The sequence below is a fragment of the Cydia strobilella genome, chromosome 19, assembly GCF_947568885.1.
Source record: "Cydia strobilella chromosome 19, ilCydStro3.1, whole genome shotgun sequence".
Taxonomy (NCBI): Eukaryota; Metazoa; Arthropoda; class Insecta; order Lepidoptera; family Tortricidae; genus Cydia; species Cydia strobilella.
Window position 1 is genome coordinate 13049277 of NC_086059.1, and position 14731 is coordinate 13064007.

General features: G+C 38.7%; 1 protein-coding gene and 1 non-coding gene across 2 annotated transcripts; both read right to left on the reverse strand.

Moving 5' to 3' along the window:
- Window positions 1-605: 605 nt before the first annotated feature.
- LOC134750374 (SANT and BTB domain regulator of class switch recombination) lies at window positions 606-14623 on the reverse strand. The gene is made up of 17 exons (XM_063685535.1): window positions 13953-14623; window positions 13764-13858; window positions 13532-13679; window positions 13367-13457; window positions 12750-12909; window positions 11145-11258; window positions 10819-10925; window positions 10504-10668; window positions 9631-9732; window positions 8837-8978; window positions 8398-8529; window positions 7732-7879; window positions 7282-7413; window positions 5470-5582; window positions 3768-3907; window positions 1142-1302; window positions 606-709 (listed from the first exon to the last, which is right to left on the reverse strand). The coding sequence occupies exons 1-17, from the start codon at window positions 14353-14355 to the stop codon at window positions 606-608; spliced, it is 2457 nt and encodes an 818-aa protein (XP_063541605.1). The 5' UTR covers window positions 14356-14623.
- On the reverse strand, window positions 12945-13016 carry Trnae-cuc (transfer RNA glutamic acid (anticodon CUC)). Its single transcript has one exon. It is a non-coding gene; the product is annotated as a tRNA-Glu (tRNA).
- Window positions 14624-14731: the final 108 nt, after the last annotated feature.

The window sequence follows — 14731 nt, forward strand, 5'->3', positions numbered from 1 at the left end:
GCGGTGCGCTGCGACTGTGAAGCGCTGCAATGTGACGAAGGCTAGCGAACTTCCTAAAGCCCGGTTGCACCATCCCACTAACCCGGGGTTAAACATTTCGACGCCGTGTCAAACACAAAAGCTATCACTAGGACACCACGTCACCGAAGTGTCAAAAACTGAAATTAAACTTGATGCACATAGGTCTATGTTGCTCTGTGGTCTTTGACCGATTAATCCGTCTTAGGCGTTGGACTTGCGGTGCCGATATATCCGTTATTGGCGTCCAAAAGGTTAAGCGGTTAAACCATTAACCCAATGTCAAAATGTACTGGTAACCATGGTAACTCCCGGTTTAACCGGTAACCGGATAGTGGATCGGTGCAAGTGGGCCTAAATGTCATGGCTTCTTCGGACTGCTTTCAGTCTTCTACACTCATGGACAAATTTAGAGGAACGCAAAAAAAAATGTGTCGCTCGTGAGTCGCCAGTCGCCACCCCGCCTTTAACAGTGTATTATAGTAACTTGGGTATTTTGCTGCGTGTATATCCATGGTTTGATGGGTATCTGTGGTTTACCAAGGAATAAAAAAGTATCTGTAGTTCAAGTCTCATCAGTATATTGTTCACTTGTACCGCGGCGGCAGGCGCACTCGTGCTGAAGTGGCTGCGCGTGCGCGTGCGCCGTGTCGCTCGCGCCACTCTGCTTCTAAACGCGCGTATACTCCGCCTGCAACACGAATATGTGCACTTAAAACTTTCGCGTTTTGAACACATATTAAATCACATTTATATTTTGTTACCTTTATTTACCGACGTTTCGACAGGTTTCACTGGTCGTGGTCGCGGCTAACTGATGTCCCAGCAAAATGTCAAAACAGAGATTTGTGTGACTCTGACTACCCGACGAAAAGTATATTTAAATTTGGGGTAATGGGGGTAATATACATCACATTTTCAAACCACCCACTACACATAAATGTTAATTATTGTCAGTAGTCCGACACGCAACACTCACAACATCCGCGCACACATCCAAAGATAGTCCCTTGGCTCCCGATTTTAAATGTGATGTAATACGAATATGTGCGTAACATAGACAATCTAAAACATTCGAGGCGCCACTGTTCGTCCTGTGACCTAGCCTGCCTGTAACGCCTACCTGGTGGCGCTTTCTGTTTCCCTGGCATGGTATTGCCCCGCCGAGTTAATACAGTACGCATTTGGCGTCCAGCGCGCTCTTCGAATCGCCTCTGCCCGTCTTGGTTGCTTCGCGCTGACAGTGACGTCACCCACTGCCGTCCTATCACCCGGGTGCGGCGGCTGCAAAAAGATGATTAAATATTTTCAGATATGGTTTACTGTCTGTGCTCTGTTTCTTACAATTGCGAGTGGTTATAGGCAAGAAACTAGAATAACTAGAAGCAAAGACAATTAAGTAGACATAGAGTGCTCATACATCAGTTTTACCAAAAATTGTTATTTTCGTAATCGACATTATCTAGCGTCAAGTATCGGAATTATCAGTACTGCTACTCGACACTAGATGTCACTTGTATCGCGACTAACTAAAAGCAAAGAGGATATAAAGTTATATCTATCTTTGCTAAAAGTGTATAGTAGCAATTTACAACTATAGCAGAAGGAATTGAAAATAGAGTTCCGGTTATAATATTAGCTGAAAATCCTTGAGCATTAGACTTTCCCATGCAATAAAAATATGAACTGATTATATCGCGTATATTGAATTTATAATACATCCCCACCGTTTGGCCCACACTCACAAACGGTGGGGATGTATTATAAATTCAATATACGCGATATAATCCGTTTTCATAGTTTTATTTCATGAGTAACTGAAGACAATATCATTAGACTTTCCGTTCGTCGCGACATCTATTGTCGAGGACTGATAATTCCGCTACTTGACGCTAGATGTCGACTACGAAAATAATAGTCGTTATCAAAGATAGATATAACTCCGTAATAGATGGATACAGTCTAAGGAAAAAAACGTGCCTCGAAAATCAAGAAAATTTGATTCTCGTTCAGAGGGCGCTACTGGTTTTGGCCTACAGTCGTATAGATGGCGTTGACGGTTTCGTTTGTTATTTAACAATTTTAACGCATATCAGTGAAAGAACATGGGTCAAAATCATAAAAATAATTAATGCAAATAAAAAAAATCATTTATCTATATTTAAATACATTCTATCGTATTTTTATAAATCTTTATTTTTAGTTTTAAAGTGTGTCGACAGATGGCAGTGAATTTACTGGGGTTACAAAATTTACTATGACAGTACCGCTCTATTATAAGTTACTCTATGGTCGTTATGGTAACAAAACTGCATGATGTATGGACTGACACTGTCTACTTAATTCTCTTTGCTAGAAGCAACTCCGTAATAGATGGATACAGTCTAAGGAAAAAACGTGCCTCGAAAATCAAGAAAATTTGATTCTCGTTCAGAGGGCGCTACTGGTTTTGGCCTACAGTCGTATAGATGGCGTTGACGGTTTCGTTTGTTATTTAACAATTTTAACGCATATCAGTGAAAGAACATGGGTCAAAATCATAAAAATAATTAATGCAAATAAAAAAAATCATTTATCTATATTTAAATACATTCTATCGTATTTTTATAAATATTTATTTTTAGTTTTAAAGTGTGTCGACAGATGGCAGTGAATTTACTGGGGTTACAAAATTTACTATGACAGTACCGCTCTATTATAAGTTACTCTATGGTCGTTATGGTAACAAAACTGCATGATGTATGGACTGACACTGTCTACTTAATTCTCTTTGCTAGAAGCAACTCCGTAATAGATGGATACAGTCTAAGGAAAAAACGTGCCTCAAAAATCAAGAAAATTTGATTCTCGTTCAGAGGGCGCTACAAGTTTTGGCCTACAGTCGTATAGATGGCGTTGACGGTTTCGTTTGTTATTTATAATTTTAACGCATATCAGTGAAAGAACATGGGTCAAAATCATAAAAATAATTAATGCAAATAAAAAAAATCATTTATCCATATTTAAATACATTTTATCGTATTTTTATAAATCTTCATTTTTAGTTTTAAAGTGTGTCGACAGATGGCAGTGAATTTACTGGGGTTACAAAATTTACTATGACAGTACCGCTCTAGTATAAGTTACTGTACCATGCGCATGTCAAATATTGTATTTGATGAGTGTCTTTTAAAAACCATACAAAAATAAGCCTAGTGAAAAGACACACAAGGCTTATTTTCGTATGATTTTTCATAGACAAAATAAACCCTTTTGAAAAGACACTCCTCATTTGAGGTGCGGCGCGCTATCTATCAGTTGAAGGGTATGTTATTCCTTATTCCAAAGATAGATATAACTCCGTAATAGATGGATACAGTCTAAGGAAAAAACGTGCCTCGAAAATCAAGAAAATTTGATTCTCGTTCAGAGGGCGCTACTAGCTTTAGCCTACTGTCGTATAGATGGTTTAGAACGGTTTCGTTTGTTATTTAATAATTTTAACGCATATCAGTCAAAGAACATGGGTCAAAATCATAAAAATAATTATTGCAAATAAAAAAATCATTTATCCATATTTAAATACATTTTATCGTATTTTTATAAATCTTCATTTTTAGTTTTAAAGTGTGTCGACAGATGGCAGTGAATTTACTGGGGTTACAAAATTTACTATGACAGTACCGCTCTAGTATAAGTTACTCTATGCTTATTCTAATAGGTAGATGTAGATGTCATGCTGATGGGGTAAAAATGATGCCATGAGTCACCTGACTCTGGGCGGGGGCTGGCGCTTCCTCGGGCTCCTGGGAGCGTCTTCATCACTCCGCCCGGAGCTCTGCTCGCTCTCGTCTGAGGAGGAGGAGCTCTCCTCGCAGCCCGGGGAGTCGCCGCTGCCGGGAGTGCCTTTCTTTGTGTAAAGCATTTGTTAATTATTATTGTTTGATTCAGGGTTACATTTTAAGTACCTACTTGAACTATAAACAAATTTCTGAAATAGTTTAATAATTTTCAACACACTCGCTCAGTAAATGTGGAATTGCACGCAGGCTTAGCGGGAACTATAAAAAAAGCGTTTTCCCTATGGAGTTATGAAAGTTACTAGTATTATAATTAACAGTTTTTTGTCTTTATACTACTTCATTTTTGTATCACAAGTGTGATGAAAACATTGTGTGTAACTCGGGGCGTAATAATATTGCAAACTCGAGTCTATAAATCGCTCCGGCAAGCCGTCGCGGGCGTCGCGATTTAACTATACTCTCGTTTGCAATATTTAACTTACGCCCCATGTTGCACAATGTACTATAACTATCTACGTTTTGATAGACAGTAAAATGCGAAGGTATGTACTCAGTATGTAGTCTGTGTTACTAATGTAATATGTACAATATTAGCAATAAAGATGTTTGAGTTTGAAACTGCATTATATGGTCCTGGTGTATTTTCCAATGCTAATTAATTTTACCTAGTTTTTGGGTCAATTAGGTTATACAAAAATACCTACCCAAGCATGAATCTTGTGCTTTCTATCTGTCATACTGTGATTTACTTTGTAGTGAAGTTCAACTGTTCACTCACTAGAGTGCGCTACTACCCAGGTAGCAGTTTCGTCAGCGACGTCATAATGACGTCAACATGAAGTCATAATTACGTCGCTGAAGTCATTATGACGTCGCTGACGTCATAATGACGTATAAATGCTATCTGGGTAAGTACTATGACAGATCCCTTTGTTTGACATAATTATTGAAAGTCATAATGAAATGATTATCAGATTATCATTAGTCATAATTCTGAAACTTTTAACTTTTCAGGATTTTCGTAAGGATAGATATAGGTTAGGTTTGTTTTATGGCAGTCCTGAAAAGTAATGAACAAATAAAATAATACATTATAACTAAAAACTTTACGGGAAACAATAGAGACCCGTACTAGGAATATGAAGTACAAAGGACGTACTAACGTACTAAAAGTAAGTAGGTCGCTATTAACAAAGATAGATATAACTCCGTAGTATAAGTTATTCTATGTTAATTAGTAAAGGTTTTGTGTAAATTAGTTGAACTACCCGTGCGAAGCCGGGGCGGGTCGCTAGTAAACTATATACCTATCTAGATTAAGATCATAAGTGTAAAGATACTTACTTAAATACATCTAGCATCTGCCAACTGTGGCATTATACCTACTAGTTAGTCAGAGTAACGTAAAAATTGATTTGTGACAGTTATAATTTGACCCATAGGTATAAGTAATTTGAAGCTAAGGCAATCAGTTAAACGGTAGGTTTTTTAGCTTTATATATTTTATGTATGGGTACATTCATAACTATAAAAAACAATTGTTACGTTGTTCTGACTAACCTATGGGGGCTTAGCCATGTGAAAATTTTACCTTTCAGTAGGCGTTTGTTGATAAACGAATTGTTATCTTGGCTACGGCCCCAGTACTAACACAGCACCCCAATCTTACCTTCCTCGGCGAGTCCTCCTTCGGCCTCTTCTTGTCCGTGACAACAGCGGGGGCAGCCACCGACGACGAGGAGGCGCGCGCCGCCAGCGCCGGCGAGCCCGGCCGGGCTGACGCTAACGTGCAGACGAACAACTGACTATTCGCACTTATTGAAGGGTTGGTTGCACCAAACCGTCTGTCATCGAAGTACCGTATATATTTTTTGTACGGGAAATTTCATCGTTCACTGTTGAACCGTCTATCAATTGTGGTTGGGTGCATCTTGCCCCTAGTGTGAACAGCTGCCATTCATCTGCCACTTACAACCAACTACCTACATCTGAAAGACTAGGGGCCTAGACAGGATAAAAATCGTTTGCAGAAAACGAAACGAAACGCTAAGATAAAGGTAAATAATGTTATGGAAATGACGATAGCGTTTCGTTTTAATTATGCAAACTACTTAGTGTCATCTTGACCAGGCCCCCTGTCACTCAGTAGCAAAATTAAACGAACATTATAACGTTTAAAAGTGACAGACTGTTTGGTGTAACCGACCCTAATAAGTGGTACCAAAGAGAATTGATTGTAATAGAGAGTCTAAGAAATAAAACGTCCGCCTTATTTTGAAATCCAAAACAGATGGCGCTGTATTGCATGCCATATGTTTAGCGGTCACTGAATTGTCAAACGTCAACTTTTGACCACCTTTTGACAATCAGAGTTACCGTAAAATTTATGGAGCTGTACAGCGCCATCTCGTTTACCTGTCAAATTCGAAGCACGAAATTGTCTTAGATTTTACGCATCTTACTCAATCAATGTATCTTTGGTGGTACGAATGCTCAGTAAAAGGTGTTTGTACAGAAGGTACGTGGGGTTTGTGAGGGTTCATACCGAGTGGTAACAATGTGTTATTCTAAATGTGGGCCTTGAAAGTCGTGAAACCCTTGTAAAGTTCAAGCTTCCTCATTTTCAATTTTTCGCTCGCTTTGAATATTGGAATCTTTCGCTTACTCTGGTTTTTAAGGTTTTATAAGTATACAAAACAACAATTTGTTCACTCGTTTTGCGCGCGGAAGTCGTATAATCAGATAGTTACCTACATTATTACAACTCGATATCTTCACTCTATTATTGTGTATGTACACCAATGCCTATCGCCAATTAAATGAAGTAACATAAGAGTAATATAATCGTATAGGTATAAGTAAAATAAAATTATAGTCCGTCCGAACCAGTGACGCTTCTATACCGAACATTTCTTTATGACCGAACAAAGTATGAACATACTACTCTTATGTTTCGTTTACGTGTATGTACAGTTAGCGTCAAAAGTCGCTGTGAATTTTATTCGAACTACTTACTTTTGTCGTTAACTATACACCAAATTATCGATGGGGCATAGCAAATGTACAGCGGCAATTTTCCTATGTAATTTTGGATCGTAATATCTTAAAAAAGTTTCATTTGCAAATTTCGTTGGAAACAAGGTACCTAGTTTTTTTAAGATTTCTCTTGTATATTATGTTTTGCAAAAAGACCAGAATAATCTGCAAAAGATAATTTTAAACACCGGAGCTTTTGCAATGAGATGGACATTTTTCCAATAGACCTGAAACCGAAACCCGAAACGGATGGTTTCCCTTATCAAATCTATGCTGACCGCATTGCAACAAGGTCATTCTTAAAAAATATGTCTGCGGTCTAATTGCCGCGACCCATACAAAATGTACGAAAAGAGCCGTGGCAATTAGACGCAACCGCAGACATATTCTCAGAGAATGACCAACTCAGCGCGTGTGAAAAGGGTAAGTCGGAGCAAAGTCTCACGGTTGAACTTGGTGTCGCTGGTGTATAGTTTCCCGAGGAGGCCTAAGGAAGGCCGTGGTGGAGCCAACTGGATGCCCTCCCACCAGAACACCTCCTTGCATTGCAGACGACCGGCGCTATCCTCGGTTGTCTCTGTGGAGAAGATCACGTTTTGAGTTTTGAGCTATCTTGTGGTATACTAGCCTGTAATGTGACTTTACTTTCCGATGTTATTCTTCCGCCCAACGCGTGGCTATACGTACATATCCCTACGTTTTCTTCGTCACATTCTCTGGTCCGATCACATGCCAGAAGAAATTAAGTAGGTACACGTTAGCGTATTTGCGGAGAGGCGCCGCGTTGGGTTCCACCAGGGGCTCATTGTGTTTCCTCGGACCTCGTGCACAAAATGTAGTGAAATATCCAGTACTACAGAGTACGGGAGAGAATTGCTTGCCTTCAACATCTTACCTCTGGGTACAAGCCTTGTGAGGCGCTCCGGGAACATTAGTTGCGGCGGCCTCATGGCGATCATCTCTCGGAACTGGCTGTAGATCTCCATCACGGCCGCGTCCGTGGGGAGACGCTCATCTGGTACGTGCTCGCGGAATTGGCAACCCTAGGAAGATACACGGCAGAAGTTATGTAATTGACAACCCTGGGGACAGGGGACATACACGGCGGCGCATTGTAAGCGTTTGTTATCTGGTGCCTGGTACAGAATAGTGTCAAGATTATTATAGTACATTTTGATGCCGGTAATCAGTAGCGAAGCGTGAACTAATCTACCCGTGGGTTAACTCGCATAGTCTGCGAGGCCCTTTTCTTTCACTGTGCCCGAAGGGGCTTCGCGCGAGGTCCCCCTTATTGGGGCACGAGGCCGTGGGCGAGAGCCCACGCCCTTAGACTTTGGTGCTTTAGGCATGGTGCTCTAAACAAGAGCTTAATTTACTTATTGCTCTGGCATTGGTTTATATAGACATATGGCCAACTCAGACGAATGAACGCAAGTGTCCAATATGTGTGCAGTACCTACATTCAGCTAGTCTCGACGAGTGGCCGCCATTGTGGATTAGCCTTACTATATTATGACTGAGGTTGAGAAGAACAGAATAGAAAGTAGGTTAGTTATCTTACCGTGTTGCGGGTGAGAGTCTCGAAGCGATAAGCACGTTCGCCACAGCATGGGTAGCGACCAGCAGGCAAAGCTGGGCGATTTTCCACCGAGAACATATGCGGACCTTGCTCGTGATGGGAACACCATTCCATCTGCAAACAAGTCGATTTTATGGATGGGAACGCAAGTCATAGGTCATGTTTCTCAGAAAAAAGTTAACACCGTGAAGTAGAATTTTTCACGCATGGTAACAGCAACATTTAGCGGATAATTCTGTAAGTAAAATTCATATATACCTACCTGGTAGTTGGGGAAGTAGCTGACAGCGCAAGAAGTGGCAGCTGGCAGTCTGCCCATAACCTCCAATAAACACGGCGCCATGTGATGTATTCGACTATTCGTTGAGGCTCCACGATGGATCTCTGGCAAGAAACAGATCTTGTTATACTGCCAAAATACCTGGTAGTTGGGGAAGTGACTGTCACACAGCTGGCAGCGCAGGAAGTGGCAGTCTGCCCACAGCCGCCAGTACACGCGGCGCCAGGACCGCAGCTCGCCGTACAGCCAGGTGATGTATTCGTTGAGGCTCCACGATGGGTCTCTGTCAAAGAAATACGTTTATTTCTTACATATAGGTATATATGACCTGCCGATGCCGGGCTAGCACATGATTGGCGCGAGAGTGTCTCGCCGCGACATAGACTACCCGTCCCCCTTTAATTCATACAATTAGTAGAAGACATACGGGTAGTCTATCTCGCGGCGAGATACTGTCGCGCCAATCATGTGCTCGGCCTACTGCAATAGTTCCGGTACTTGAGACAATAATAGACAGGCAATGAACAGCCTACACCGTTGAAGATAAGGACCTTGAAATTAGAAACATATTCCTCAAATGTGGAGCTCTACTTACCACCATCCGCTTTATGCACCCGCTTAACTGTATTGACGCAGCGTCTGATGTCAACAAGTCAAGGATTATTAAGTCTTTTTACACGCTACAGGAGTTTTTTGAAGACAGAATGTTGTTTTATTACTTAGTTTTATTTTGTTATTTAATTGTAAGATTGCTGCGCCCTTGCAGGGTTTATAATATTATGTAATTGTACTTAATATGTTCGCAATAAATGCTTTGTCTTTGTCTTAGCTTAGATGATGGTGAGGCGATATCGAGATGAAAGAAAAACTAATGATTTAGGTATCGTGTGTATAGACCACATTAATCTGGTCTGATGATGGATGAAGGTACTCACTTGGTGTGTGAAGAGATGACGTTGCCCCGTCGGTCTACGCGCATGTTGACCGGTTGGCACGGCACCTGCTCGGCGATGTGGCGTCCCAGCAACTTGCAGCATCTGGTGTTCAGAAGATACTCGTACAATACGCACCACTTTGTTTGACATAATTATTGAAAGTCATAATGTAATGATTGTCATATTATCATTAACTAAATTCTGAAACAGTTAACTTTGCAGGATTTCCCTCAGGTTATTCTACAAATAGGTTAGGATAGGTTAGGTTTGTTTTATGGCAATCCTGAAAAGTTACGCGTTTCTAAGAAAAACTAAATTATGACTAACGAAAATGTGGACAAACAATACATTATGACTTTAAAGTATATGGGAAACAATAGAGACCCTCGTACAATAAGGTAACTAAAATACGGAACATATCATTCATCTGGTCCATTAGGGATAGAAAAACTTAGTTATACAGGACGCAGTAATCTCATTGCACCGCTTAACTGTTTTTAGGGTTCCGTACCCAAGGGTAAAAACGGGACCCTATTACTAAGACTCCGCTGTCCGTCTGTCTGTCTGTCACCAGGCTGTATCTCATGAACCGCGTTAGCTAGACAGTTGAAATTTTCACAGATGATGTATTTCTGTTGCCGCTATAACAACAGATACTAAAAAGTACGGAACCCTCGATGGGCGAGTCTGACTCGCACATAGCCGGTTTTTTTGTAAAGGTCTTTCTCCGTAATAAGGGTAGCGTAGAGTGAGGCTACCTATACCTAAAACTTCTTATAATATGGGCAGAGGATCCGATGTTGAGCGTTTTTGAGAGTCTTGAAGTTAGTTCATATCTAACGAATCTTTTATAAATTTATGTAGGTTACTTACTTGCTACATTTAAAGAGCGTGGCCAACGTAGCATAATGTCCTCGTAAGGTCTCCGGTACAGGCTCGGCTAGAGACAGGATCATCTTGCAGTAAAGACGAGACTGGATCTTGTCCTTGCGGTCCCGTATGGCTTCTAGTTCTGCGTTCGTGTACATTGCAGCCAATCTGATATAGGTAGAGAAGAGACCAAGACCACATGCATTTATAAAAGTACACGATTTCCAGTTAGCATCAAATCAATAGTAGTAGAATAGAACAACTGCGTACAATAGGTATACTTACATAATGGCCAATAATGGGGTGGTTGTTACCTACCTGGTGAGCAGAGCATCGCTGAGACAGGCTAAGTTGGTGGACGTTTTTACTATTTCGCTCATGTGTGCGTGGCAGTAGATGAGGCAGTCGTGCAACAGTGGCTCCATCTGTTAACACAATAGTTAACAAACCTTATATATTATTGCAAGTAGGTACCTGATCTATTGCATTAAGTGTAATAGGTACCAAAAGTCTTTCTAAAAGTATTTTTTTGTAAAAAAAAATGTTGCATCATACATATTTTTAGCATTCTATATGCTTTGGGCCACTTGCTATGGGTGTAACAAGCGCGTTGCCGACACTTTTTATTTATATGATTGACTGACCTGTAGAAAAGATGCGGAGACGAGTATAGGCACCACATTGTGAGGGTCCAGGAGGGGCCAGTCCGCCACCAGTATGGAATCCCGCTTCACCCAGCGCATTAACCAATCGAAAATCTGAAATATGTGAAATTATTTAAATAATCATAATCAATCATGATCATATTTATTTTATTCATAAAACAAATTTACATGTCAAAAACTTAAAATAAGAATCACATTAGAATACAGTTAAAATATTAATTGAGATAAAACTTTAAAATTAAAATCTAACAAAAATAAATATACAATTAGGGGCCCGTGTATCAAAAGCTTGTAGCTTGTAATACAAGTGGAAGTCCCTTTCTAACAAAAGTTGTCAAAAAGAGACATAACAAAACTAGGTATAATTAAAGTAAACGCTTATTCACATGGCCAAAAAAATTAGAAATACAGTTAAACTTAAAAATAACATCGATAAAAAAAATATCAAGATCTAAATTAAAAATGTTACATGTAAAATAATACAATCAGAATTATAGTTAAAATTAACAGTAAAAAAACAGGATTAAAATTAAAATTTGCACCGAACTCTCGCATGTGGGATGAAGAAAATTATATTGCTACAACCATACGTAAATAAAAAGTTGTAATAAAAAGTTGTAAAGTTGGCGAATGTGACAAAGATATCTTAGTCTTAGTATGGGTGTTTTCGTGAGACGTGTTGGGCTGTGTCTTGGCAATTGTAACGCAATATAGGTGGGCAATTAATTTTAATTTGATTTGATTTATACATGTGTAATTTTAATATGATTGATTTATAATATGAGTGATTTATATAAACTTGATAATTTTAGGAATAAGGTTTAATGTGCAATTTGAATTATTTATAATGTAATTTAATCATATGACTGAGTACAATTGGTAGTTTAAATTTTAAATGATTTAAATTATAGTTTGACATGTAAATTAATATAATGTAATATAATGTAATTTAATAATATGATTTATTGTAGTATGTAAGTGCTTTGGTTTAGAACTGTAAACTTGCATATTTGGAAATAAAATAATAATAATAACTTTAAATTACTTATGTAACTTGGAATGTTGGCGTGTAAGAGCAATTCATGATCTTCAATTAATTAACCAGCTTACATTTAAGTTTATGTAAAACACATCCGCGCATGTAATACGTCTGAAGTTATAGGCGTCCATAGGCTACGGTGACTGCTTACCGTCAGGTCCATCAGGCGGGCCGATGCTTGTTTGCCGACGTGGTAGGTATAAGAAAAAACCGGCCAAGTGCGAGTCTCACTCGCGCACGAAGGGTTCCGTGCCATTACGCAAAAAACGGCAAAAAAATCACGTTTGTTGTATGGGAGCCCCATTTAAATATTTATTTTATTCTGTGTTTAGTATTTGTTGTTATAGCGGCAACAGAAATACATCATCTGTAAAAATTTCAACTGTCTAGCTCTATCACGGTTCATGAGATACAGACTGGTGACAGACAGACAGACAGACAGACAGAAGGGACCCTATTACTAAGACTCCGCTGTCTTAGTAATAGGGTCCCGTTTTTACCCTTTGGGTACGGAACCTTTAAAACATCAAATGATTTAAACAAACCTGTATATCGCAGTGCACCGATATATCCATATCCTCCAACCTCTGCCCCGCCGTGACGTCAGCAAAGTATCCCATTTTAGACACTAACAGCTTTTGCGGACACCTGAAGTCTTTTTTCAGGCCTTTCACTTCGTCGCATACGTGAATTTCTACGTCTCCTCTAAAAAAGAAAAATAGAAAAAATGCAAAAAGTAATTCCGATACCGGGAATCGAACCCGAGCCTCCTGGGTGAGAGCCAGGTATCCTAGCCACTAGACCATATCGGATGTTGATGAGAGTGTTGAAATTACGATACAGTTGTTGTGGATTCAGTCAATAAAATTATTAATAGAAATTGGAAAAAAGCTAAGAAGTGCAAAAATAAAGATTAGCTAATTTATAAAACAAAAAAATGGTAAAATTATCAAGCATTTTACGTAGCTAAATGCACGTACAAGAATTATTTTGTTTTATACTTTTCTATAAATATCATCATGTTCGTTAATCTTATCCAGTAAATAATTGTTATATAAAATAAAAAAACCAATAGAAACAGGGGTCTTACAAAATAAAAACAAAATCAGCAGTAAGATGCATTGATAAAAGCGCCATCTAGTAATAGTTTGTACAAACTTACTCTTGCTTCTGGTTTAACTTTTCTTGTAATGCTATTATCGACGATTTGCGTCTTCCTAATCGGTCTCTTGATTCCTTTTCGCATACAAAATCTAAAAATATACGTTATTTGCATCACTCGAAGTATTTTTTGTTGTACGTATTAAAAGCAAAGAAATAGACTAACTTCCAAAACTTGCCGGCTTTTTCACTTCGGTACTGGTACTTGACAAGGGCTTCTTTATAATCGGTGTGTATGAACTAGTAGTTTTGGTAGGTTTCTTATATCCGACTAGATAAGGTAAAATTGAATCCAAAATGCCTTCATTTATAACCTGAAAAAGATTTTGCATTAAGCGCCATCTGTCGGCAATAATTGGTACATGAATTAATTTTATATTATTTATTACGTTTCTTACATCGTTTAATTTACAGTTCAGATTTGCCTCAGTCCAAACTCCAAGCATCTCTACCTTAGCTTCAGAAATAAAAGACTTTCTTCTCGAACCACCTTCTGAAATTTTATTCACATGAGTAAATTATACATTGTAAAAAGGGAGTTACAATAACAATAATTACAATAGTTTAAATATTACAATTAAACTTACGCTCAATTTCGCTGCAACTCATTCGTTTCTCAATACTTTTACTTTCTGTTTTCTTCTTTTCCAAAGTTGTGTCGCTCTTGCTAGTGATGGGCTTGGGTTCCGCATAAGCAGTTTGGTACAGCAAGTCTCGTTCTTGCTGTTCGATAACGTGATTAATAACCGTTAATTTCGTTAATTCCTCCCAGTCAATCTTCGCTCCTTCATCTTCATCACCTTCTAAATGCTCGTAAACTTGATACGCTGTCTTCATAAAGTCGAAGAAGTCTTTCACTGTTATAATTTCTACAGGTTGCTCTTTAGTTTTCCTCCTCGTATTTTCATCTGATAGTAAAGGGCTACCCTGCCTTTCTCTTCGGGCCATAAACATTGATGTGGCATCGCCTTCTGGGCTTGGGCTAGCCATCTTTCCTTAATTTTTGAATGAATTCCCTTAAGAGATTTCAGTTTTTGATATTGATCTAACAAGCCACCTAGAAACAGTGATCTTAAAATGAAAAGCGTTGTCTAAAGAAATTTGATGACCTATTCATGTGATTTTGAGATAATTATGTTTATAAATTTTGTAGTTTAATTGCTAAATGTCTCAACATTTAAATAACGATTAATAAATAAACATTTTTTACAATATTTACAAAAACAACCGGAATACCAAGTCCAAGACGGAAATAATTTGACAAATAACGTCTGTCTAACCTAACTCAAAAAAGATCCAGTAATTACGCGACTTTTTTTAAATATTTTCTTTTTTTTTATATGTATACAAACTTTTCTTGTTTTTA

Coding starts and splice junctions, on each gene's coding strand:
- LOC134750374 (XM_063685535.1), bottom strand. CDS start 14,355: ATGGCTAGCCCAAGCCCAGAAGGCGATGCCACATCAATGTTTATGGCC. Junction 13,458..13,531: donor AAAGCCGGCAAGTTTTGGAA/GTTAGTCTATTT, acceptor GTATATTTTTAG/ATTTTGTATGCGAAAAGGAA. Junction 12,910..13,366: donor AAGTTAAACCAGAAGCAAGA/GTAAGTTTGTAC, acceptor TTTCTTTTTTAG/AGGAGACGTAGAAATTCACG.